This window comes from Bos indicus x Bos taurus, chromosome 17 (assembly GCF_003369695.1).
Source record: "Bos indicus x Bos taurus breed Angus x Brahman F1 hybrid chromosome 17, Bos_hybrid_MaternalHap_v2.0, whole genome shotgun sequence".
In the NCBI taxonomy this organism is placed as follows: domain Eukaryota; kingdom Metazoa; phylum Chordata; class Mammalia; order Artiodactyla; family Bovidae; genus Bos; species Bos indicus x Bos taurus.
Genome location: NC_040092.1, coordinates 2,937,774 through 2,962,817, shown reverse-complemented (window position 1 = coordinate 2,962,817; position 25,044 = coordinate 2,937,774). Strand labels below are relative to the sequence as shown.

The 25,044-nt window shown below is 49.7% G+C and overlaps 1 protein-coding gene across 3 annotated transcripts in view; it reads left to right on the top strand.

Moving 5' to 3' along the window:
* LIMK2 (LIM domain kinase 2) overlaps positions 1 to 25,044 on the top strand; it is a 54,562-nt gene that overhangs the window by 7,446 nt on the left and 22,072 nt on the right. The window contains exons 1-2 of one of the 3 annotated variants that reach the window (XM_027566258.1): positions 1,246 to 1,276; positions 7,289 to 7,388. In XM_027566258.1, coding sequence (XP_027422059.1) covers positions 1,261 to 1,276; positions 7,289 to 7,388 — 116 coding nt within the window. In that variant the 5' untranslated portion in view covers positions 1,246 to 1,260. Of the gene's footprint in view, positions 1 to 1,245; positions 1,277 to 7,288; positions 7,389 to 24,237; positions 24,560 to 25,044 lie in introns of those variants that run through there. The other 2 variants (XM_027566260.1, XM_027566257.1) reach the window with 2 other exon arrangements.

Genomic DNA, 25,044 nt, shown 5'->3' with positions numbered 1-25,044 from the left:
CTTACTATCCTCGTACCCTTGTGCCTGCCCCAGTAGAGTCACAGGTTGTTTGAGGGTCACATCACCAATTATTAAGTTGGGAGAGAGAAGCATGTATAAGCTGAATATGTTTTATACCGTTTTTCCAAAGATCCTGAAGGTGAGAAACTTCCTAACGAGCCATTTATTACAATTATCACCTTGTCTGCATTGCACACTTAGCACTTCTTAAAAGCAACAAATCCCAGTAATAACCATGAAGGGATCAGTCAATTCAATTCAGTTGCTCAGTCATGTCTGACTCTTTGCGACCCCATGGACGGCAGCATGCCAGGCTTCCCTGTCCATCACCAACTCCCGGAGTTTACTCAAACTCGTGTCCATTGAGTCGGTGATGCCATCCAACCATCTCATCCTCTGTCATCCCCTTCTCCTCCTGCCTTCAGTCTTAATCTGTGAAGGCACAGTTTTTTGATTATTAAACACCTAACAAGGGCTCTGTATTGTTCAAAGTTGCTGAGGGCATTTACGTAGCCAAGCTCCCTTTTTCAGACTCTTGACAATCAGTAGTCGCTGTTAAGTCTGCAAACAGGATCGGTAAACACAGTCAAGGGAGAGGTGAACAGCCTGGTACAATGAGGTCTTTTCTTAGAGGAAGACTTTCCCAGGCAGATAGCACTCAAGATTGGTCTTCCACTGGGCCTCACCAAAATCTCCAAGACTTTGTATTACTATATTTTTCTTCCTTTTCCTAGAATGAAGGTTATAAGAGAGAATCATTGACTTTTAAGACTGTAAGCGTGCGGAAAAGGCCAAGAGTATTTTTCTGAAGAAAATCCAGGCATGGGAGGCTGAAGGTTCTGAGGGAATTGCCTAGGCCAGGTACAGTGTGACAGACCAGGACATTTTCATATGACTTTACCTGGAGGTAGTCCTAAGGACACATTCCAGGTGACTCATCGCTGCTGACTGTTGAAGCTTATCTTTGGAAATTACCTCTATAGCTGGCAGCTGGGTAAAGTTTTTCAGTTGGATTTGCCACATAAAGGAGTATCCATTTGGCACCCACCTTTAGGCTAGGCCTTGGAGATCTGAAGATGATCAAGATACGATCTTTGCCCCTTAGAGCTGGGGGCAGTGATGCAGACTGGGAGGGAGGGACTGAAGGAGGCAGAAACAATGAGCTGTAATTACAGAACAAAAGGTATTAAGCAGGTATTTGACAAAGTGAAACAAACACTTACTGCCTTTAGAGGACCGTGAAGGGAAGGTGGACGTCTGATGAAGGGCAGAAAAGGTGGGTAAATAGTAGCCTAAACACCTAGAGTAGCTCGAGGTGTGAGCGTTAGGATACAGGAATATGAATGTGTGTGACAGGGATGAAAAATAGATCAAGATGTGACTAGAACATTCCTTTGTAAGGCGTGTTAAAAGATAAAGGTTCTTTAGGGCCACCTTGTAGAGGGCCATTCCTTCCTTTTTCTTCATTTCTTTATTTTTGGCTGTGGCTGAATCTTCATTACTGTGAGCAGAGACTCTTCTTTATTGCAATGTTCTGGCTTCTCATTGCGGTGGCTTCTCATGTTGTGGAACATGGGCTCTAGAGCGCACAGGCTTCAGTAGTTGTGGTGCATGGGCTTAGTTGCCCCACAACATGTGATATCTTCCCGGACCAGGGATTGAACCCATGTTCCCTGCATTGGCAGGCAGTTTCTTAGCCACTGGACCACCAGGGAAGTCCTCCTTTCAATAAATGTTTGTTGAGGGATTGTAATAGACCAGGGAGCTGACAATAGGCAGCTTTAGTGTGTGTGAGGAGCTTGTGTTCCTGCCTTAGGAGCTTTGCACAGATCTGCCCACCATCCCAGCTTCCACAGCTATCCTTTCCTCCTCCGCTTTGCCTGCTTAATTTCTCTTCATCCTTTAGAGCTCAACTTGGAAATTACTTCCTTAAGGAATATGTTTTTGTGTGCCCTACCCAACACCATTTGCTCCGTTATAAGGACTTGATATCTCCTTCCTATGACTTGCCACAATTATAGTGAAAATAATTATGTTATTGTTTAATATATGCTCTATGTTTAATCTGTCTCCTGTGTGCTGCTCTTTTCCGACCAAGCACAGTTAGATACATAGTTGGCATGCAATAAATATTTGCTGAAAGAATGACTGAAGCATGTCCATTGAATTTAGCAATAAGCAGTCACTGTTGATCTTGGTGAGACAGTTTCAGAGAAATGGTGGGGGTGGAAGTCAAATTGCAGTGGATTGTGTGGTAAATAGGAAGTGTGGAAATGAAAGCAGTGCAGTATGTGTAGACAGCTTGTTTTTAAGTTGAAGTATAGTTGAGCTCCTTATTGCCAAATTCAGACTTAAATTGAAGAAAGTAGGGAAAACCACTAGACCATTCAGGTATGACCTAAATCAAATCCCTTTTGATTATACAGTGGAAGTGAGAAATAGATTTAAGGGACTAGATCTGATAGAGTGCCTGATGAACTATGGACTGAGGTTTGTGACATTGTACAGGAGACAGGGATCAAGACCATCCCCAGGGAAAAGAAATGCAAAAAAGCAAAATGGCTCTCTGGGGAGGCCTTACAAATAGCTGTGAAAAGAAGAGAAGCAAAAAGCAAAGGAGAAAAGGAAAGATACAAGCATCTGAATGCAGAGTTCCAAAGAATAGCAAGAAGAGATAAGAAAGCCTTCCTCAGCGATCAATGCAAAGAAATAGAGGAAAACAACAGAATGGGAAAGACTAGAGATCTCTTCAAGAAAATTAGAGATTCCAAAGGGACATTTCATGCAAAGATGGGCTCGATAAAGGACAGAAATGGTATGGACCTAACAGAAGCAGAAGATATTAAGAAGAGGTGGTAAGAATACACGGAAGAACTGTACAAAAAAGATCTTCACAACCAAGATAATCACGATGGTGTGATCACTCACCTAGAGCCAGACATCCTGGAATGTGAAGTCAAGTGGGCCTTGAAAGCATCACATATATGAACAAAGCTAGTGGAGGCGATGGAATTCCAGTTGAGCTATTTCAAATCCCGAAAGATGATACTATGAAAGTGCTGCACTCACTATGTCAGCAAATTTGGAAAACAGCAGTGGCCACAGGACTGGAAAAGGTTAGTTTTCATTCCAGTCCCAAAGACAGGCAATGCCAAAGAATGCTCAAACTACTGCACAGTTGCACTCATCTCACATGCTAGTAAAGTAATGCTCAAAATTCTCCAAGCCAGGCTTCAGCAATACATGAACCGTGAACTTCCAGATGTTCAAGCTGGTTTCAGAAAAGGCAGAGGAACCAGAGATCAAATTGCCGACATCCACTGGATCATTGAAAAAGCAAGAGAGTTCCAGAAAAACATCTATTTCTGCTTTATTGACTATGCCAAAGCCTTTGACTGTGTGGATCACAATAAACTGTGGAAAATTCTGAAAGAGATGGGAATACCAGACCACCTGACCTGCTTCTTGAGAAACCTATATGTAGGTCAGGAAGCAACAGTTAGAACTGGACATGGAACAACAGACTGGTTCCAAATAGGAAAAGGAGTACATCAAGGCTGTATATTGTCACCCTGCTTATTTAACTTACGTGCAGAGTACATCATGAGAAACGCTGGACTGGATGAAGCACAAGCTGGAATCAAGATTGCAGGGAGAAATATCAATAACCTCAGATATGCAGATGACACCACCCTTATGGCAGAAAGTGAAGAGGAACTCAAAAGCCTCTTGATGAAGGTGAAAGAGGAGAGTGAAAAAGTTGGCTTAAAGCTCAACATTCAGAAAACAAAGATCATGGCATCTGGTCCCATCACTTCATGGGAAATAGATGGGGAAACAGTGGAAACAGTGTCAGACTTTATTTTTGGGGGCTCCAAAATCAGATGGTGACTGCAGCCATGAAATTAAAAGATGCCTACTCCTTGGAAGAAAAGTTATGACCAACCTAGATAGCATATTGAAAAGCAGAGACATTACTTTGCCAACAAAGGCCCATCTAGTCAAGGCTGTGGTTTTTCCAGTGGTCATGTATGGATGTGAGAGTTGGACGGTGAAGACAGCTGAGCACCGAAGAATTGATGCTTTTGAACTGTGGTGTTGGAAAAGACTCTTGAGAGTCCCTTGGACTGCAAGGAGACCCAACCAGTCCATTCTGAAGGAGATCAGCCCTGGGATTTCTTTGGAAGGAATGATGCTAAAGCTGAAACTCCAATACTTTGGCCACCTCATGCAAAGAGTTGACTCATTGGAAAAGACTCTGATGCTGGGAGGGATTGGGGGCAGGAGGAGAAGGGGACAACAAAGGATGAGATGGCTGGATGGCATCACTGACTCCATGGATGTGAGTCTGAGTGAACTCCGGGAGTTGGTGATAGACAGGGAGGCCTGGCGTGCTGCGATTCATGGGGTCACAAAGAGTTGGACACGACTGAGCGACTGAACTGAACTGAGGCTTTCTCTGGTTGTGGCGAGTGTGGGCTGCTCTCCGTTGTGGTGCTTCTCGTTGGGCTTCTCGTTGCAGTGGCTTCTTGTGCTGCAGAGCTCGGGCTCTAGGTACTCAGGCTTCAGTTGTGGCTCACGGGCTTAATTGCTCCACGGCAGGTGGGATCTTCCTGGACCAGGGATCGAATTCTAGTCCCCTGCATTGGCAGGTGAGTCTTACCCAGTACACCACCAGCAAAGTCCCATAAGTTTATCTTCTGTTAGACAGCTTTTAATACATGTGGCTACGAAGTGGAGAAGCAAGGGTGGTAGCTAGAGGAGAAAGCGGGCTCCAGATTTGTTTTTAATGGGAAAAACTTGAACTTATTTAAATGGCAGTTGGAAGGAGCCAGTGGAAAAGGGAGTGGTGGTGGAGACTGTCTTCTGAAAGGTGTGATGGGGTGGAGTCCAGATCATAGCACATTGTTCAACAGTTGAGTTCTGTAGACACTGGGGAGTCTGGGCGAGTCAGCCGAGACTGTGCAGTACACCAGGAAAAGAAGCTGTCTATGGGGTCGTACAGGGTCGGACACAACTGAAGCGACTTAGCAGCAGCAGCAGTGTCTAGTACAGAGCACGTGTTAAGTGTTTGTTTAATGGCTTTGAGTTTCTGAAGACTGGAGCGCACCGCAGGCTCTGGAGGGTATGGACATAACGAATTAGCTTGAATATCTTCATAGTGGAAAGTCCTGATTCTTCTTGAATTTCGGAAACAGCCAGAGGTCACTCAGAGCCAAGACAAATTGTTGAGCAAGTGGGTGGTCAGTTCAGAGACTGTTCCTTGTGGGTTAAAAGTAAAAGCAAGAAACAGGTGTAGCTTAAAATAATCAGACTTGCTGGGGGTGAGACATGGCAGTCTTAACAGGCCTTTCATATAAGAGTTCCCAAAACATTTCATGCCAGTACCTCCAGAACTGGGAAGATTCATTTTGATGTCTGTGTTCACTAAAAACCCTCTCACTAAACCACCGGTTGGAGACAGTGTCTCAGACTTTTCTGCCTCAGAGTTTGTGAGGTTTTTGGTGCACTGTGTGAACACTACCACCTTCAAAACACAAAGGCTTCTCCCCCTTGAAAGTCTTAAGAAGTTTAGATCCAGGAGGTGATGCGTGCATAGGAGAGAAGCAGGTGGGCCGAGGCTTTAAAACCTTCTGCCAGCTTGTTCAACTCTTCCCTGTGCTGCGAGGACAGCTGCCGGTGCCCTGGCTGCCCCGGAAGGCCGCCAGGCAGTCTTGAAGTGTGCGGAGCCGTGCATTGTCTATTCATAGCCCCTGTGCCTGTAAACCAGGGTCCGGTGCCTGTCACTGTGCCTGTGGCAGTCTGGAGTTACCCAGAGAGAACAAAGCTGCACACACGGGCACACAACAGAGTCTTGTAACAACCCTGTCCCATTTCCTAGGCCCGAGTCAGGTACCACAACTTGATCTCAGCTGCCCGCTTTATTTCACGAAGTTAGCACCTGAATCACACCAGGAGCATTGTGTTCTGTCCCTTTGGAAGGGACATGGACGGGCTCTGTGCTACTGCCCATACTTCTCTGAGCCCACACAGCCCTTCCCCATCCTTTTTCAGGCTTTAGTAAACTTTCCCCATCTTTCAAGGCTCAACTTCCCCTGCAGACACTTTACTGGCTCCCCTGAGCAGAATGAGCAGGAACTAGAAAGAGCACAGGCTTTAGAGTGAGCCAGACCTGAGTTGGGATGCTAATGCTGCTGCTTGAGCTTTCACCCCCAGCCCCAAGTTTCCGTTCCCTCACCTATTAAATGAATATAATAATACCTGTCTCATGGTATTGTTTTGAGAATTGAGATTGGGTCTGTGAAAGAACCTAGCACAGTTCTTGGCAAGTAGGAGGCGTTCATGAAATGTTTGTTCTTTCCCTACTGTACTGGTAATTTCTTTCTCTGAACTAAATACTTTGATGTGAAATAACATCTCAGTAAAAAAAAATTACAATATGGAAGAATGTTTCTTTTTCAGTGCATTTCCTCTTCCAGGAGCAAGGTGATTTATCCAACAGCCTCCAGTGTAGAGCTTAGACTGATGGGTCCAATGGAAAGACCCGTGATGCTGATTGAATGAATGAGCTCCTAGACAAAGTGATGGGAAATCAGCACAACTAGGGCTTTTGAGGAGAAGGACAAGGCTGCAACTTGTGTAACCTAGAGAACAGACCTTTCTGGGTGCTGGCTAGGGACAGTTGTAGGAAAGGCCGACCCGAAAAGAAAGAGACTTGTTCATTTCATGTACTCAGGACTGTAAGCATGGGCTGAAAGGAAGGAATAGGCAGGTTTTGTTTCAGTAAAAAAAAGGAACAACCAGAACCAGCTTTTAAAATATTTATTTACTGGTTGCTTCAGGTCTTTTGTTGCTGCACTTAGACTTTCTCTGGTCGCAGCGAGCAGGGGTTCTACTCTGGGGAGCACAGGCTCTAGGCACACAGTAGTCAGAGCACAGGGGCTCAGTAGTTGTGGCACATGGGCTTAGTTGGAATCTTCCTGGACCAGAGATCGAACCCGGGCCCCCTGCGTTCCTATGCACTATACCACCAAGGAAGTGCCGGGACCATTTTTTAAAAAGTGGAGCGACACTGCTTTTGAGGCTATGGAGTTGCTGTTGCTGGGGAGATGAGCAGCTGGATGATTGCTCAGAAGGGATCTTGTGGAGTAGGGAACCGTGCGTGTAGCAGAGCATCACTCAGCCCTTCCAGCACCAGAGTCTGTTAAGTCCATCTTCTACAAGGTGGGGATCCTGCCCCCGCACTCCCTGCTTCTTCAGCCTCTGAACCCCTTGCTTCTGTGTGCAGGTGACGATGCCTGGAGGTGTCAGGGCTGTGGAGACTATGTCGCTCCAAACCAGAGGTTGTACAGGACCGTCAGCGAAGCCTGGCCCACCTCCTGCTTCCGGTAAGTGAGTCCATGTGCCTGTCTTCACCAGCACCCTGCGGGCCAGGCGCTGGCCTTCATCCTCTGGAAGATACAGAACATGCTTCTGACTTGAGAGTTTCCATTTCGAGGGGTGATGTTCAGGGGGCAAAGAGGGAGGTGCCCAGGAAGTACATGTGAGCAGAGGTCAGGTGTGGCCCCCTGACGCCAGATGGAACTGGAAGAACGGCACGTGGGCCAGGTATGGCTAAAGATGGGAGGTTGGGGGATGGGAGGAGCCCTTTTCAGGGTGTCCCAGCACCCTCACCTGGCAGATGAGGAGACTGAGGAGGAGAACGTGCGACTTTCCTACACCTGCACTTCTGATTACACAGATGCCTTGAGGGCTGTTGGCACAGCCAGCTCTTCTTCACCCCAGGATGCCTCCCTAGCTTCCTGCTTTTTATTATCAACTCTGTTATATCAGTGGCTCTTAGATGATTGTTTGGTGGAAGCTTGGTTTCTTGAAAACAGCACAGCCTTTAATGTCAGATCTGTTCCTGCTCTCTGAGACTCAGTTTCTTCATCAGGAAAATACAGATGTTAATCATCTCTCTCACAGACTTGTTGAGATCTAATGAAGTCAAATATGCCAAGGGTCCAGCCCATGGTAGGTACCTACTGAATGGCTGGAATCCTCGAGAGTAGGAGCTTGTCTTTGTATAATACAGAGCATAACCCAGCGCCTGGCCCGCAGTCATTCTTCACCGGGAGGCTGGGTGGGCATTTGTGGCCCTCGAGGTCTGAAGCGGCAGGGCTGTGCTCACGACAGAGAATGAGACAGAGTGCAGACAGGCACCACATGCTGTAAATACCAGCTCCCACACACAGCAGAGCATCCCCTGTGCTGATAGCAAGTTACTGAATTGACCTTTGAGCACTTGCCTCCGCCCAGGGAACTATGTGGCGGGTTGGCCTGGAGGGCTCTGGCCTCTGGAGGAGTTGGAGCACTTTCCTGCCCTTTCAGCTCTAACTCAGAGCTCGCCAGTCTTCGCTGTGCATCTGATTACCTTGGTTACTCCTCTTATCCCCAGGGAAGTTGATTCTACTTCCGTTTTGCTTCTTTGGTAAGATAGGAGCAGAGTGTCAGAGCTGCAGGGGCCTCTGGCTGCCCTTTCATTTTACAGCTCAGCCAAACCAGCATCAGAGCCCTGTGAGTTCCCAGGCTGGAACTGTCCTCGGCCTTCAACCCACATGGTCATGTTTGTTCCTGCCATTTTCTTACTTCTATGGATATCTGCTATCCAAAATAAGCAAGAATGGGTAGAACAAGCTATAGGAGAATTGCTGGATTCTCCTATAACTAGAAGCACCACTTCCTGAATGATACAGCCCCTTCATATCACAGACTCGAGGCCTGAAACCAGAAAGACAAAAATTACATGGACTGGCCATGGATGAAATGAGCTGGCTCTAGAACTTAAGTCTTGGGTCACTAGTAGGTCTGGTGAGATGCTAGCTTGTTAGAGTGCACTGTGTGTGTGTATGAGACAGACACAAGTACGTGCTCACAATGAAGTGAGGCATGTTATCCTGGTGGCAAAGAGTGCAGGCTATGAAAGAGAACTGTTTTCAAATCCTGGCTTTGCAGTTTGTTAACTGGCCATCAGTGACTTCCCTGAGCTTCAGGTACCTCATCTGTAAAATGGGGAAAAGAATAGTTCTCGTCTCACAAGGTGGTTCAAGAGGATTAAAGGTAGTGACCTGTGAAAAGTCCCTGGCATAGGGCCTGACACATAGAAAACCATTAATAATCAGTAGTTGTCATTAAGTGCTATGTTGAGTGTGTGTCTACATTCCCCTATATGCGCATGTGTATTTTAACTTTGAACCACCCTGGCACAGTTAAACCAACGTCATGCCTGTGGGGGAAGCATTCAGGTCAGTCTCCTATTTGCAGCTTTGCCTCGAGGACAGAATCTTTCTGATCTCGCTCTACTGAAGGGGCACGTCTCCCGACTCCTGAGCTTTCCCATGAAGTGGATGGCGTGGAACCCTCAGACAGAGCCTGGCGGTTTGCCCTGGGGAGACTGGCTGCTCTGGAGCCAATTTGTTGTTGTTCAGTCACTCAGTCCTGTCTCTGTGACCCCCATGGACTGGAGCATGCCAGCCTTCCCTGTCCTCCACTAGCTTCCGGAGTTGGCGCAAACTCATGTCTGTTGAGTCGGTGATATCCAACCATCTCATCCTCTGTCACCCCCTTCTCCTCCCATCTTCAGTCTTTCCCTGCATCACGGTCTTTTCCAGTGAGTCAGCTCTTCACATCAAGTGGCCAAAGTATTGGAGCTTCAGCATCAGTCCTTCCAGTGAATATTCAGGGTTGATTTCTTTTAGGATTGATTGCTTCGATCTTGCTAATTTGACTCTGCCCCAAATTGGAGGAATATCTTCAGGGCTTGGAAGGACTGCATTTTCTCTCTGACTCTAGAAGTGACCTTGGTTACGAGGAGCACAAGGCCTCAGCCTGAACTGTCTTAAAAGGTCTCTTCCACCCCAGCTCATCTGATTTCAGAGTGTGGGTTCAGAGTGTCTGGGTTCAAGTCTGCCAGAAGCAGGGCCCTCCCTTCCAGCTACCCAAAGAAAATCCATTCTTTGTGATTCCCAGCCCGGCTCTTACCCAGCTGGGCTCCAGTTACAATAAAGGAAATGACTTTTCTTCTCCCCTTCCCCCACACCTTTGTTTTCCTAGTCACAGGGTGGGGCTGGATATTGAATGGAGAAATTGCTGGAGTTTGGCCCAAACTCCCCCCCTCGCCTTCTTACACCAGCCCATCCTCTGTCTGCAGCCACATCCGTAATCTTGCCTCTGATAGTGCCTTCCGCCAGATTCTCAGGTTCCCCGGACAACAGGAAATCACTTACGGCTGGGAACCGCGGCTGTACAGTGGAGGCCAGGTGACAAACCTCCTGGAAGTCTGGAATTGTGCTGGTGCCAGTGGGCGCCTGGCCAGGATCCCCCTGGTCTCTGGATGCTTGGTGACCACCCCTCCCGCTTCCTCCCCTCAGCCTTTGCAGTGGGCCCATTTGGACTCTTAAGTTCCTCTGACCTTCCTTCTCCATGAGCAGTGCTGTTGGCTCTAGAGCCGGGGCCCTCCTCTCTGAAGCTCTCTGGAAAACTGGCCCCTCTTGCTGGGGAGGGAAGCAGCTGGGCCGCTCACCCTTTGCTGTTGTTTAGTCAATATGCTGGGTCTGACTTTGTGACCCCGTGGACTACGGCAAGCCAAGCTCCCCTGTCCTTCACTGTCTCCCAGAGATTGTTCAAACGCATGGCCATTGAGTCGGTGGTGCCATCCAGCCATCTTATCCTCTGTGGCCCCCATCTCCTCCTGCCTTCAGTCTTTCCCTGCATCAGGGTCTTTTCCAACAAGTCAGCTCTTCCCATCAGGTGACCAGTGTATTGGAGCTTCAGCATCAGTCCTTCCAGTGAATGTTCAGGGTTGCTTTCTTTTAGGATTGACTAGTTTGATGTCCTTGCCGTGCAAGGGACTCTCAAGAGTCTTCTCCAGCACCACAATTCGAAAGTGTCCATATTTTGGCACTCATTGTAGCTGAGGTTAAAACAAGAAGCTATGAGTGGTGACTTGGTCTCTTGGCATGTTTGCAAAGCAGGTGACAGGTTTTCTGAAGACTGTCCTTTTCACCCTCGTCAGAAACGGTTGGCCATGGAGGAGGGTAAAGCTGCCTCTGCTGGTCTTCGTGGCCCCGACCTAGAACTCTGCTGTCTGACCTGCTTTGACATCATCTTCAGAGGGAAACACCGGGCCCCCTCCCCCCATACGGCTCCTGCTCACGCTCAGGGCCTTCTTCCTCAGGGCCATGAAGAGCTTTCTCTTTCGAGAAGTGTTTGCTAAAGGCAGAGCTCTGGAAAAGAGATGCCGCAGATAGAAAGCTGTCATCACTTCGTCAAGCTGCAGACCATTTCCTCTAAATTTGTGACTCCAGGAAAGGCTGGTGAAGAAATCACAGACGTAGCCACCGACTGTGGTGTAATGGGCTGGCTGACGACAGAGGGTTTTCTGCGGTGCTGAGAGCACCCACACCCCTATCCACACAAGCACAGTAGCTTGATAATTAGAGTAACAGGTACCATTTATCGAATGCTCACTCTGCACCAGACACTGTCCTAAGCACTTCACATACATTATCTCATTTAATTTCCACAGCACCCTAATAATGGTGGTGCTGGTCTTACCTATTTTACAAATATAGGGAAGTGGAGCTTACTTGCCCACAGTCACAGAGCTAGTAGCTGGCATAGCTGGGATCTGAATCGAGGTGTCCTGCCTCCTGGCTTACCAGAGTCTTTGCATTCCTGACTGGGGCAGTCATTTAACCTCCCTGAGGCTAGATTTCCTCTTCTGTAAAGGCAAGGTGAAAAGAGACCACTGGTGGTATCAGCTAACATTGAAGGGCCTCTGTTCAAAGGCTTCGAGAACTCAAGTGTCGACAGAAAGTGCTGTTAAACGGCTCCGGGCGTGGGAGTCGGTGGAGCATCCCTGCCCCCTGCTGTTGGTGCTGCTGCCACTCAAGCCCCTGATGCCCATTGACCCGTTTGTCCAGTTCGTCTCTAAGGAAGCTGTCAGCAGCAGGGCGTTAAGGCGGGTGCTCAGGGGCCTGCGGCCTGCCGCGCCGGGAAGGGAAAGGGCAAACACCTGGGCCGCCTTTTGCCCCCACAGGGGACTCCATCGTGGACAAGGTGGGGCTGCTGGTATGCAGCAGAGCTGTGCACCTTAGTCCTGCTCTGTTCTCTGGAAAGAGAAAACTAAGATCCCATAGAAGCCCCGCAGCAGCTACTGGGGCAGAGATGGAGAGGGGTTGTGGGGAGCCAGGGATGGACAACTGATATTTACTAAGCATTGTATTGGGAGTTTCACTTAGATTATCTGATTGAATCGGTTTCACTTAGCTTGCCTTACAGTGATCCTGCAACCCCATTTTGTCCTAAAACAGAAAGGGCCAGAAAGGATAGGTAACTTGCTCAGAGTCACACAGAGCTGACGTTTGAATTCAGGTCTCTCTGGCTCGGGGCGGGGGTGGGTGTGGGGGGTTCTTCTTCCCACTGTGACTTCCACAGAGGAACAATAGACCTGGATTTGAGCTTTAACTGAGCCAGGCCAGCTGTGTAACTGGACCAGGTCGTTAGCTACAATGAGCCTCATTTTCTTATCTCTAAGACATGGTGAAAGTTACCCACCTCATGAAGTCCCTGTGAGCATCACAGACGTAGCGGATCAGAGAGCACTGAGAGTGTTAGGATGGGGCAACGCAGGGTCAGCGGCTGCAGGGGCAACTCTGGTCCTTAGTTTGCCATTCTGACTTCACTTAGAGCATCATCTACTGTATTAAAGCATGCAGTTGGCTGCTGTTGGGGATACAGATTTGACTTCTTGGCCTGGTCTCCTAGCTTGGAGCATTCTTAACAGTGGGCTCTAGTCTGTCTTCCACTGTGTCTCTCCCCTGGAACATTCCCTTGTTGGTGGTCCAGAGGACAGCCCCACCAGTCTGTCTGCCAGCCACTTTTCAGTCCATCTTGTCTGGCCTCCTGAGCTGCGCTGGAGGTGTTAACGTGAACCAGAGTTCGCAGTCAGGCTGCTTGAGTTTCCATCCCAGCGCCACTTGAGTCACCACCTTCATCTTTCTTTGCCACAGTTTCCTCCTCTATAAAGGAGTGACTTGGTTCCATCTCAAAAGGTCATTCTTTGTGCAGACTAAATTTGACCGTGTGCTCAGTGCACTTAGCACTGCCTGGCCGTAATCAGGACTTAATAGGTGTTAGCGTTGACTGTTGGTGTCTCAGTCACTCTGGAAGCGGCCCCTCCCCTTGGCTGCCCCGAGTTTCCCCGATCTCTCTGGTCGTTGTGGCTTGTTCACGCCTCTCTACCCAGCTCTGAAATGCTGCCGCCCCTCCGGGTACTCTATTTCCTCCCTGGGCAGCCTCACCCACCCCCGCGGCTCCTGTCGTCCTGCACACACTGGTGACCTATACTCCACACACTGATGAAACCAGTACCAGTCCAGACCTTTCCACTGAGTTCTAGACTAGCTGTCCTTCTGTCGACCTCACATGTCCCTTTGGATGTCTTGTGGACATCTCAGACCCCGCTGGACCTTCAGTCTTCCCCCCAAACTGACTTCTTTTCCATTGTTACCTGTCCCGTTGAATGGTGCCACCATCCGCCCACTGCCCAAGCCACAGCCCAGGTGTTCTTCACCTCTTGTCATCTGCATATCCAAGCCTGCCGGTTTTAATATCTCTTTAAATAGTAATATAATAGCTTTGAATGCCTCCACTTCTTTCCATTGCTCCTATCACCACTGTGTTCTGGGTTACCACCATCCCTCACCTGATGACCGCAGTAGACATCTAACTGTCCATAGTCATTCTGCACCCCCAGTCCATTCTCCACAGAGAAGCCAGAGTAGGTGATCTGTGGGGGGGGAAAAAAAACCAGTGTGACCCCATCACATTCTGTCATCTCTCTGCCTTATACACTTCAGCAACTTTCTAGCGTTCTTAGATCAAGGCCACAGTCCTTTTGGGTGCCTGTAGAGCCCCCTGTGGCCTGGCCTCGCCCCACAGCCTCTGTTTCCTCTGCTTCAGCCTTGCTGCTCCTCACAGATCCAAAACTTGCTCTTCTTTCTTCTGAAAGGACTTTGTTCCTGCTGTTCGCTCTGCCTGGAATGCCTCCTCACCCTGTTTTGGTCTAATTAACACCTGCTCATCCTTTAGATCTCTACCTGGATGAGGAATGGATGTGTCAGGGAAGTCGCTGCAGAATAGGTCATGGCCCCTGTTTCACAGACCTTTCCCTTTGAAGCCTTTTCTGTGGGTTTAAGCTCACATTTATTCACTTGATCATCTTCTTAATGACATCCTCAGATCTGTACTCTGCTAGCATAACTTGGTTGGGGACCACAGGGCTTTTTACCTGTCATGTGTCGCCACTGAGCTCATGTTGGCATGGGAGGGATAGTTGTTGAATGAATTGCCAGGGGGCGGCCAAGAGATGTGAAGTAAGTGAGGCCTTTCCTTGCCCTTCCTTCCCCACATCCTTCCCTCAGCAGCCTCTGTGGCTGCAGTTACTGTAAACGGTAGTGAGTGAGTGGTTCTGAATGTTGGGTTACTTGGGACAGCTGCCTGCATCTGTTGAGGTGAGAAGTTAAAGACTTGTCTTCTGCTCCCAAAGGAGCCCGAGAGGCTGGCCCAGGAGTCCTCCTGTCCAGCGGCAGGTCTTGACCTGTCCTTCTGTGTAGGTACAGTCCAGACAGGAGTAAGCCCTGGAGAGAGAAGGGGCTCAGCTACTGTGGCCCAAATTGGTCATGAACTGCCCTGAAATCTGCCAAGTCCCAATTCTAGTTGTAAGTTTTAAATTTTGTTTTTTAAACTTTTAGAAATCTTTGAAAGATGGCATTAGCTAAAGATGACCATTGAGTGTAAGGGAGGGGGGGGAAGTATCTTTTACTTTTGGGTGATTTATGGTGGGGAGAGTGTGGATTTGGGCACTTCCCCAAGAACTTGGAGATGAAGTTTGTCCTGTGGGGGTTAGACTGGTTGGGTCCGTGTGGAATGGGAGCAGTCTTGTGTGGTAGTTAAGAAAGACTCTAGAACTAGATTGCGTGGAGGCAAATCCTGGCCCTGGCATCTACTAGCTGGGCACCTTGAGCAGGGTACTCACTCTCTCTGTGCTTTGTTTCTTCATCTGTGAAACGGAGAAAATTGCCTACTGCCTGCCTCCTGGTATTATTTTGGGGGCGAGTGAGTGAAGCTGTGTGTGGCCCTGGTGGGGCCAGGGCTGGCAGAGCAAGCACTTGTCACTATTATCTGCTTGTTGGTAGCTGCCAGGGAGCCCTGAGTCTCCCAGGGCTGAATCAGTATGTAAATTGGTGACATGTGCTCCTTAGAAGAAAAGCTATGACCAACCTAGACAGCATATTAAAAAGCAGAGACATGACTTTGCCAACAAAGGTCCATCTAGTTAAAGCTATGGTTTTTCCAGTAGTCATGTATGGATGTGAGAGTTGGACTATAAAGAAAGCTGTGTGCCAAAGAATTGATGCTTTGGGACTGTGGTGTTGGAGAAGACTCGAGAGTCCCTTAGACTGCAAGGAGATCCAACCAGTCCATCCTAAAGGAGATCAGTCCTGGGTGTTCATTGGAAGGACTGATGTGGAAGCTGAAACTCCAATACTTTGGCCACCTGATGCGAAGAGCTGACTCATTGGAAAAGACCTTGATGCTGGGAAAGATGAGGGCAGGAGGAGAAGAGAACGACAGAGGATGAGATGGCTGGATGGCATCATCGACTCGATGGACATGAGTTTGAGTAGGCTCCAGGAGTTGGTGATGGACAGGGAGGCCTGGCGAGCTGTAGTCCATGGGGTCGCAAATGTTGGACACAACTGAGTGACTGAACTGAACATACTTAAAGAAGTAATGATTTTTTTTTCAATTAAAATTATTTTAAAAACTAGTGGAAGTCTTCCCTGGTGGCTCAGTGGTAAATAATCCACCTGCCAATGCAGAAGACATGGATTTGATCCCTGGTCCAGGAAGATCCCACATGGCACAGAGCAGCTCAGCCCATGCACCACAACTGTTGAATCTGTGCTTTAGAGCCCGTGAGCTGCAACTGCTGAGGCCTGTGCTCCCCAGTGCCTGTGCTCCACAGGAGAGGTCACTGTGATGAGAAACCCTTGCACCACCACTGGAGAGTAGCCTCGACTCTCTAATGAGAGAAAAGTCTGCACAGCAGCAAAGACCTAACACAGCCAAAATAAGTGATTTTTAAAGAAAAGAAAAGTCAGTAGAATAATGTCCAGCAGTGAAACAGAAAGTGAAAAGTCAGGCAAAGCTAAAAGTATGTCCACATAGAGATACCGAATCTGGGTTTAGTCACCAGAAGGGCCTTCTTTGTTGCAGGCAGGGCTGGTTTGGTTAACACTCAACTCCCAGAATGACATTTCTCTCCGTGACTCTTCATTTCCCTTTATCTTAGGTTCATGCTCACATTACAGCTTTCTGATGCCTAATTCAGCTTCCTGGGTTCTTCTTTTTTTTTGGCCACACGGCACGTGGAATACTAGTTCCCCGACCAGGAATCAAACCCTCACCCTTGCAGTGAAAGTGCTGTATCTTACCCTGGGACCATGAGGGAAGTCCCTAAACTGACTTTTAAAAAAATAAATGAAAGGACCGTCTCGATGGAGACCTGGCCTGAGGATGAAGCTGTGCTCTGCTGTTAGTGAACACTAGCCGGCAGCAGGCCTCAGTGGACGTGCACACAGTCAGCTGTGGACTTGAGACAAATGCCAGTAGTGGGAGAGGAACTGGCAGCTCAGGACCGGCACTCCCTTTGTATTTCAGTCTTCCTGTTCTCTTGGTTGAGAGCCTCTGCTTGCTTAATGCCTCTGATGACTCCTCTTGCCCTTGGGCGACCTGGCTCATGGTGGTCTGCCCTGCCCTCCCTCACCATCCCAGCCTCCCGCTGCTCGCTCGCTCACATGTGCCCAGTGCCAGGGGGGACGGGCCTTCCTCTGTTCCACCTCAGTGCTTTTGCACATGTTGTTCCTTCAGCTGGAATGCCTCTTGTCTGCCTGGCGATCAGCCTGTTAGATGCGGCCAATCCCTCGTGGAGGGGCCTCCCCACATGCACCCGCTCTCCTCCCCACCAATCAGAGGAGACTTTCTCCTTCTCTTATTCTCCGTGTATAACCTCAGGCGCGGCTCCGTCAGTATTTGTTTACATGTCTAGCATCACTCCCCGAGTATGAAATTCTCTCAGTCTGGAGCTGCATCCAGTTCATCTTTGTATCCCAGAGCTCGGCAGAGTGCCAAGAACACAGCGGGCACTTGGGGTTTGTCGGGTGAACCATGTTTTTGTCCAATGACCACCTTTCTCTTTTGACTCTTGGATGAAGCCCGCCCAGTACACGTCATCACCATCTCTTCGCTCTGCAATGTTCTCCCAGGTGAGACCGCTTCTTCTGACATGGGGGCATGGAATAAGACCTCCATCTGTAAATGTCATTCTAGAGTCTGGAGCCAACAGTGCTGCAGCCTTGAGGGATGGCATGCTTTCTGCACAGCCCAGCCCATGGTGCTAGAACCTCTCCTCCCTTGGGCAGTGCTGGAAGAGTGCTAACAGGCTCTCTTTCCACCCCCCTCCCCGTGACCAGGAAAAACCTCCCAGTACCTCAGGCCGGATTATCTGAGTGGTTTTCTACGCGTCAGTCACCTTCTGGTCCTGCCTTACCCGGTAGTGATCCTGGTTAGATTGAGGGAGCCCCACTCTGCTCCCATCAGTAGCACTGACTCTTGTAGCAGTACCGGCTGTTTTTGTTTTTTTAAATATTTATTTATTTGACTGACCCAGGTCTTAGCTGGGGCATGTGGGCTCTTTAATTGCAGCATGTGGGATCTAGTTCCCTAACCAGGGATCAAACCCGGGCCCCCTGCATTGGGAGCATGGAGTCTCAGTCACTGGACCACCAGGGAAGTCCCTGTTTTTGTTTTTGTCAGCCCTTGTGCTTTGCTTTGTTAACTTGTTTCAGTTCCAGAGGTGGCCTTTTCATGAGATGACCGTGTATTCTGGAGTCACCTTTCCCCACTGTACCTTGAGCAGCAACACTGCATTGTCACTGAGGACAAGAGAGAGGCAGCTACTGTGGGTTCCAGATGCGTAAGAACAGTGCCAGGAGGGGGGCGTCCCCAGTGAGCCAAGGCTTCACAGGATGTCAGCCACCAAACCTTTCTTTACTCGAGCTGCATCCAGAATAAGCAGATGAACAGACTGCCTGTAGCCGTTTCCTCCTTCGTAGCAGGGGATGCTAGTGATCTGTCCTGCCTGCCTCTCGGATTTTGTGTGAGGATAGGATGGAATCAAGGGGGAGAGCGCACAGAGAGAGGAAAGCTGTGCTTTCAGCCTCCAGTCTGCATCAGAAACACTGGGGCTTACGCAGAATGCAGTTCTTGGGCTCACTCTCAGCAGTTCTTACTACATCGGTCTGGAGTGGGCTCAGGAAGCTTGATTTTTAACACGCTGCCCAGGGGCATCTCATGCTGCTGTTCTTTTAACCACGGTTTCAGAAACACCACTATAAATCAAAGAACAAGTATAAAATAGTTATTCGAGGCAACGTTAGTGCCTTGGACCTGGAATCCAAAGTCTTGGGTTAAATCCCAGCTCTGCCCATTCCTAAACCCGTGACCTTGAATGACCTTCTCTTTGAGCTTCAGTTCTTCTTAAGTACAAAGGAGATGATACTCTTGGACCTGGAATCCAAAGTCTTGGGTTAAATCCCAGCTTTCCCTATTCTCAGACCTGTGACCTTGAATAACCTTCTCTTTGAATTTCAGTATTTTGCCTGTAAAATGAAACTGGTACACCCCAACCTCACAGGGTTGTGAGAATTAAAATGTTATGTGAGCAAGCCCACCTCAGTAAAGGGCTCATGGAATTCGGTCAGTGTTTTACAGAAAGGGAGCCAAGTGTCCACTACTTCTGGAATGTGGTGTCGTGTTAACAAACACAGGGTGAAAGACAGTCCTTGGCGCCGAGCTTAATCAGATGGCACAGAGTCTGAATAGAGCCTTAGACATAGGGTCCAGCCCCTCGGAACTCGGAAGGGAGGACGGAAAGCCCAAGGTATACAAGGGTACCCAGTCATGTGAAATGTGTTTAGTTTAGATGGAAAAATTATTCCTCAATACACTGAAGAAAGAAAGGCGGGGGTGGGGGGACCTTATGGGTGTAGGAACAAAACTGCTGTTAGTAACTTTTGAGAAACTGTGCGGAATGGGGTAATCCCCCCGGGTGTAATTGCTTATTACTGTATAGTTGTTAATACCTGCTGTGTATCAGGCATTGGTGATCTAATCGTGAATAAGAACGGAGGTGGCTAACTGGCCTGGTTTTCAAAAAGGAAGAATAGAGATCCTGGAAAAAGTACTCATTACTTTTTTGGCTTGACTCCTTCACAGAGTCCTGATGGGATTTTGTGGACGAATTCCAGTGGGGTTCCGTGGAATTTTGCAGATGATGGAGTAGGTGGGCAGTGAACACTTAGGACAGGGGCTCCAGCAGCCGTGGATCCGTCGTGACTCATTAGACCTGACTTCATATTCTCACTGGGTCCTCTTGAATTCTACAAGGCATTGGATAAAATCTTTTGTGATATCCTAACAGTGCAAATGTGGGCAGGAAATCTGGAGAAATCAGAGGCAGAAGTTCAGGGTACCCAGCACTTTGGGGCCCTGTGTTGTTGCAGAGGCCGGATTCCTGAATACCTCACTTGGGCTCCTGTTGAGGAAAGGCCTTAGGACTGGAGGTCGGCAGACCCGGCTTTTAATCTCAGCCCTGAGCTTCCCACAGTAACTTGGATGGGTTGCTAACATCTCTGGGTTTCCCTTGCCTTGTCTGTGCTGTACATACTCCTTTCTAGGTTGTTGCAGGGACTGACCTGGCTGATGAGCTTGAAAGCTCTCTGTAAATGGAAAACACTTTATAAACCTTAGTTTTCATCACCAGTCTAGAAGTTGCTCATAACGGGGTTCCTGAACCATTTACTAGGCATCTGTGAACATCAGGTGTGGACCTCACATATTCGATCTGGAGGTAGGTGGATACAGGCTCCAAGTCCCTCTTATGTGATGTGCTTGAGGACGCATCAGGGAATCCCCTTCCTGAGAAGATATGAGTGCTCTGTGGGAGGTGGGCCTGGAAAAGGGAGGAGATAGCTGCCAGCTGGAGGTGGAGGAGGCTTCAGAAGGAGCTAAGGGAACAAGGGCTTGGGGACTGACTACCCAGGGAGAGCCTGCATGGCCGGGTGAGGAAGTGGAGGGGAGGAGGTGGCCAGAGCCATGACCCTAGGAGCGAAGCTGTGGAGACAGCCTGGGGATCCCCAGTGCAGGGCGCCCAGGCAGGCTTAGCACTAGGAAAAATGTGTGAGGTGTTTGCTCTAAACCGTGGGACTTCTTTTTGTTTTTGTCCATTTATCATTTTAAAAACCAGCACTTAGGAGCTTCCCTAGTGGTCCAGTGGTTAAGAATTCACCTTGTAATGCAGGGGACACTGGTTCCATCCCTGGTCTGGGAAGATCGTACATGGCACATGGCAAGTAAACCTGTGCACCAGTTAGTGAGCGCACGTGCCCTAGAGCACATGCTCTGCAACAAGAGAAGCTGCCACAGTGAGAAGGTGGTGCACACAACCAGAGGGTAGTCCTGCTAGCGACAACTAGAGAGACCTGTGTGCAGCAGCAAGGACCCAGCACAGCCAAAAAAGCAGCACTTAGGGACTTCCCTGGTGGCCCAGTGGCTAAGACTGTTCTCTCCCAATGCAGGGGGTCCAGGTTTGATCCCTAGTGAGGGAACTAGAGGCCTCATGCTGCAAGTAAGACCTGGAACAGACCAAAAAAATATATATATATATGTATATATATATATGCGGCACTTAAGTGTAAGGAAAACAATGTAGGCAGTATCAAAAGGGTAGAAAATGAATGCTGTTTCATCTGTGCTGCTTGTTTCACTGCCCTAAAGAGGAAACCGATTAGCCATGCGCTAGAATCCAGCAGGATGGCTAAGGACTATGTATGCAGACTTTTGAAACAATGGGAACACTCTGCACATTCTCTCCTATGCCTAGATTTTTCATATAACCCCTCATCCAGGACAGTTTCTGTTTCAGGACCTAAGGTCTCCCTCATTATTTGTAACAGCTGCATAGTATTCTGTCTCATGGATGTGCAATAGCCCAGTCCTGCTGACAGACACATGGATTGTTCCTCATCTTTTAGTATTAAACCATGCTGTGAACAGTGTCTCGGCGCATTTGTAGGAATATTTCTCTGGGCAAGATTTCTAGCAGTAGAATTGCTGGGACTCCCCTTCCTGAGAGCTGACTGCTGCTGTAGTGTGGAAAATGAGCTGGAGTAGAAGGGGAGCAGAGGCAGGAAGAACGGCCAGCAGATGGGCTGACGCTGCTCCCTGGCTAAGGTCCCTGAGTACCCATCCCTGGTCAGAGTCCTCCCGGCCAGTAGAGGGCCCCACAGGGACAGAGTTCCCCAGGCATCAGGCTGTCTGACCAGAGCTGCCTCCGAGAAGAGGCTGGGGTGATTCATTCATTCATAGTGTTCACTTGGGACCGCTGGTCTGAGGGCTGTCCCCTCCAGCCTCTCACCAGCCACCTTGAAGCCCCGCTCCTCAGCTGATTCCGAGGAGTCGGTCGGCTGGGCTCCCTGCCAGGTTTCCAGCTCGAGAAACGTGCAAAAGATTACTGCCTCTCCTGCCATCTTCCCCCGCCGTCACCGCCAGTCCAGGGATCCCGGCACTGCCTCTGGCAGCTGCCGCGTCTTGTGCCAGCTGCTCTGGTACCTAGAAGAGTGGCTTCCCACCCAGAACCAATATCCAGGGGCAGGGCGTAGAAATACAGCCTCCACTGTGACCTTTCACCTCCCATTCTGAGGGGTTCGGGCCCTTCGAAGTTGGCCCCGAGGAGCCACACACTTGGGTCTGAGCGGCCAGCGGCTTCTCACATCTGGTGGTCCCCCATCTTTTGTGGTTTCTCTGGAGGTCTGGATTTATGGGGGTCAAGCAGACTCTGCCTGGGAGGGGCCTGGGAAGTGGCTGCACCTCTTCCTGGGGGAGGTCCTCACATTAGTTCCCCACACGCCCACCCACCCACCGAGTGCTTTGTGAGGGAGCAGGGGGATGGAGAGAGCCTGCAGCCTCGCTCGCATTCCTAGACACCGACTCACTGCGCCCGCCGCCGCTGGAACAGCAGAGCTGTGTGAAATGTCAAGAGGAGTTATGCTCATGGGCTCCCTGGCCCTGTCTCGCTGTGGCTTGCATTTTCTTCCACCCGCACTCTGTTCATCAGATGGAAATCGGAAGGTGCAATTAGAAGATAATTTGCTAGTTCCAGACTTAATTTGGGGCCCCCTCCTTGCCTGATCGAATTACAGGGGAACATAATAGATTTTTGGTGAGAAGTAGTTGGCTGGAAGAACAGAGCTCCCCGCTCTCCAGCTGGGCGGGCCTTTCAGTATCCCGCGTGCCGTCCCCCCTCCGCTCTGTGCGGCCCCCCACCCCTGGCTCTTGTGTGGCCCCCAGGCCGGAATCCTGATCCTCCCAGGGTCAGCTCAAGAGGTCTAAACTCAAATTGAGACCCAGGGAAACAGGGAGCCCTCTGCAACTTCATAGTGCTGAAAAACGTGGAAGCTGGCAGTTTTTTAGAAACATCACTGAGACCGAGATAGAGGCAGCAACTTGCTGAAGGCCACAGAGTGAGCCTGTAGTGGTAGTAACAGTGGTCTTAATGATATTAGCAGCTAACATTTATCAACCCTTAATGTGTTCCAGACTGCGTGCCAAGGGCTTACGTGCAGGGCCTTGTCGCATTCAAACCCAGACAGTCTGGCTGCAGTCCCAGGCCAGGCTCCAGCATAGCAACGGTAGAGCCCAGGATTGACAGCCCAGGTTCGAATCCTCGCTCCACCTCTCACACGTGCAGCTGGTTGACCTCAGGCATGGGGTTTATACTCGGTACCTCGGTTCCTTCCACCGTAAAAAGGGGGGAGTCACAGGACTGTCAGCTGGCGTGGTTTAAGTTCATTCATGTGTGTAAGGTGCTGCGCGCAGGCTTGGGGCAGGGTGCGTGCTGGTCCAGTGCTCACTGCCCGCCGGCCGCCTCGGGGGCTGGAGCGTGGGGCCCGTGTGGCAGGACACAGACATGGCTGCCGTCCGCACGAATGCAGGAAGTGGTCTTCACTATTAGAGGCCAGGTACAGTGTGGTTGAGGGAGCTGCCTGTGGGGCAGAAGCCAGCAGACTAGCCCACTGCCTCTTTTTGTACAACCTTTTGATTTTCACATTTTTTTATCTTTTTTTTTTTTTTTTTTCAAAAAAATATATTTATTTATTTATTTGACTGCCTTGGGTCTTCTTGCAGCATGTGGGCTTTCTCTAGTTGTGGTTGTTCTGCGACATGTGGGTTCCTAGTCCCCTGGCCAGGGAGCAAACCCATGTCCTTGGCGTTGGAAGGCAGATTCTTAACCACTGGACCACCAGGGCAGTCCCTTCACATTCTTAAACAGAGGAAAGCAAAAGAATATTTTGTGGCACGTGAAAACAGCACAAAATTCACGCTTCCATATCCATAAGTAAAGCATTATTGGAATATAGCGACATCCATTCATTTGTTTTATATATATAGGCCACTGTCGTGCTGCAGTGACACAATCTGTATTCATTTTAGGCCTGCACAGCCTAAAATGTTTGCTCTCTGGCCCTTTACAGAAAAAGTGTCCCAACCCCGGCTCTTACTGGATTTGAAACCCAGCTCCCTCACTCAGCAGCTGTTTGTCTTCAGGCTAGTGACACAACGCTTAGGAACCTCAGTTTCATCATCTGTTAAACGGGGGTGATAACATCTACCCCATGTATTGGCCATTTAAGTATGACAGATAAGTGATAATGCAGGGCCTGGAACGTCCTAAGTGCTCCATAAGTGGTAGCTTATAACAGGGTGCAGACACCCTGTCTTATCACTTGCGTCCTTATCCCCGTGCCCCATCAGTAGAGGAATGGGAAGAGGCCCCCCCAGCTCCCAGCCTCCACCTTCGCCACGGGCTTTCCTGTCTCTGGGACAGGGTGACTTGCATGGAGAGGAGCGTGTGTCGGGTGGGAGAAAGCAGGCGTCGCTCCCTCAAGTCCAACAGTGGGGTCTGGACGTGGCCCTGTCTTCCTCAGGCAGAGGGTAAGGGACTCTCTCGATGGTGGGCCCTGGTTTAGCCAGTCCCGTCTCCAGACACGTGGCTCATCGTCCCCACAGGCACCCTGGGCCTTGCCCTCCATCGTGCCCTGGTTTTCAGTGTGAGAAGCCTGGTTACCGTGGACACCGGGGAAGAAGCACCACTGCCTGCTGAGGCCGAAGGGTGGCATTCCAGGAATGAATGAATGAATGAATGAATGAGAGGGCACAAGTGACCTGGACTCCAGTCCCTGTGCTCCTCCTGTGTGCAGAAGGGTTTTGCGGGAGATGTTTTACCTTGAAGAGGCAGAATGAAGCTCGGCGGCTGAGACCTCCAGCTCTAAAGTCACATGAGCCTGCATTTAAATACCAGCCCTGCCGCCGACTGGTTATTTGGCCATGGGTAAGTGACTTAATCTCGCTGTACCTCGCTTCCCTTGTTTCCACCGAGGAGATAGCCCCCATGTCAGAGAAACAAGACAGTATCACATGGCGCTTGTCACAGGAGAAATGGCAGGCAACATAGCGCTCTGGGCCTTGTTTCCTCATCTGCGGCGCAGCTCTGCCCAGAAGTGGAGTGCCCAGGCCAGACAGAGGGAAGGAATGAATGGGGACCCTCGTGCCAGTACCGTGTAGATGCCAGCCCGGAGCCGAGAGCCCAGAGGGCAGCTCCCTGGCCCTGGGTCTCTGGACCGGCCTCTGGGGCCGGAGGGCTCCCCCTTTAGGGGGTGTGGCTTGGCCTGGAGCTGGTCTCCTGGGCTTTTCTTCATCTCCGAGCAGAGTTCCCATCCTTTGGGCAGCTCTTCAGGCCGGGGACACTTGGGGCAGCTGTGCCCACCCCGTCTCCTGCCCTGCCCTTCCCCAGGCTGAGGGATGGACACCCAGCCA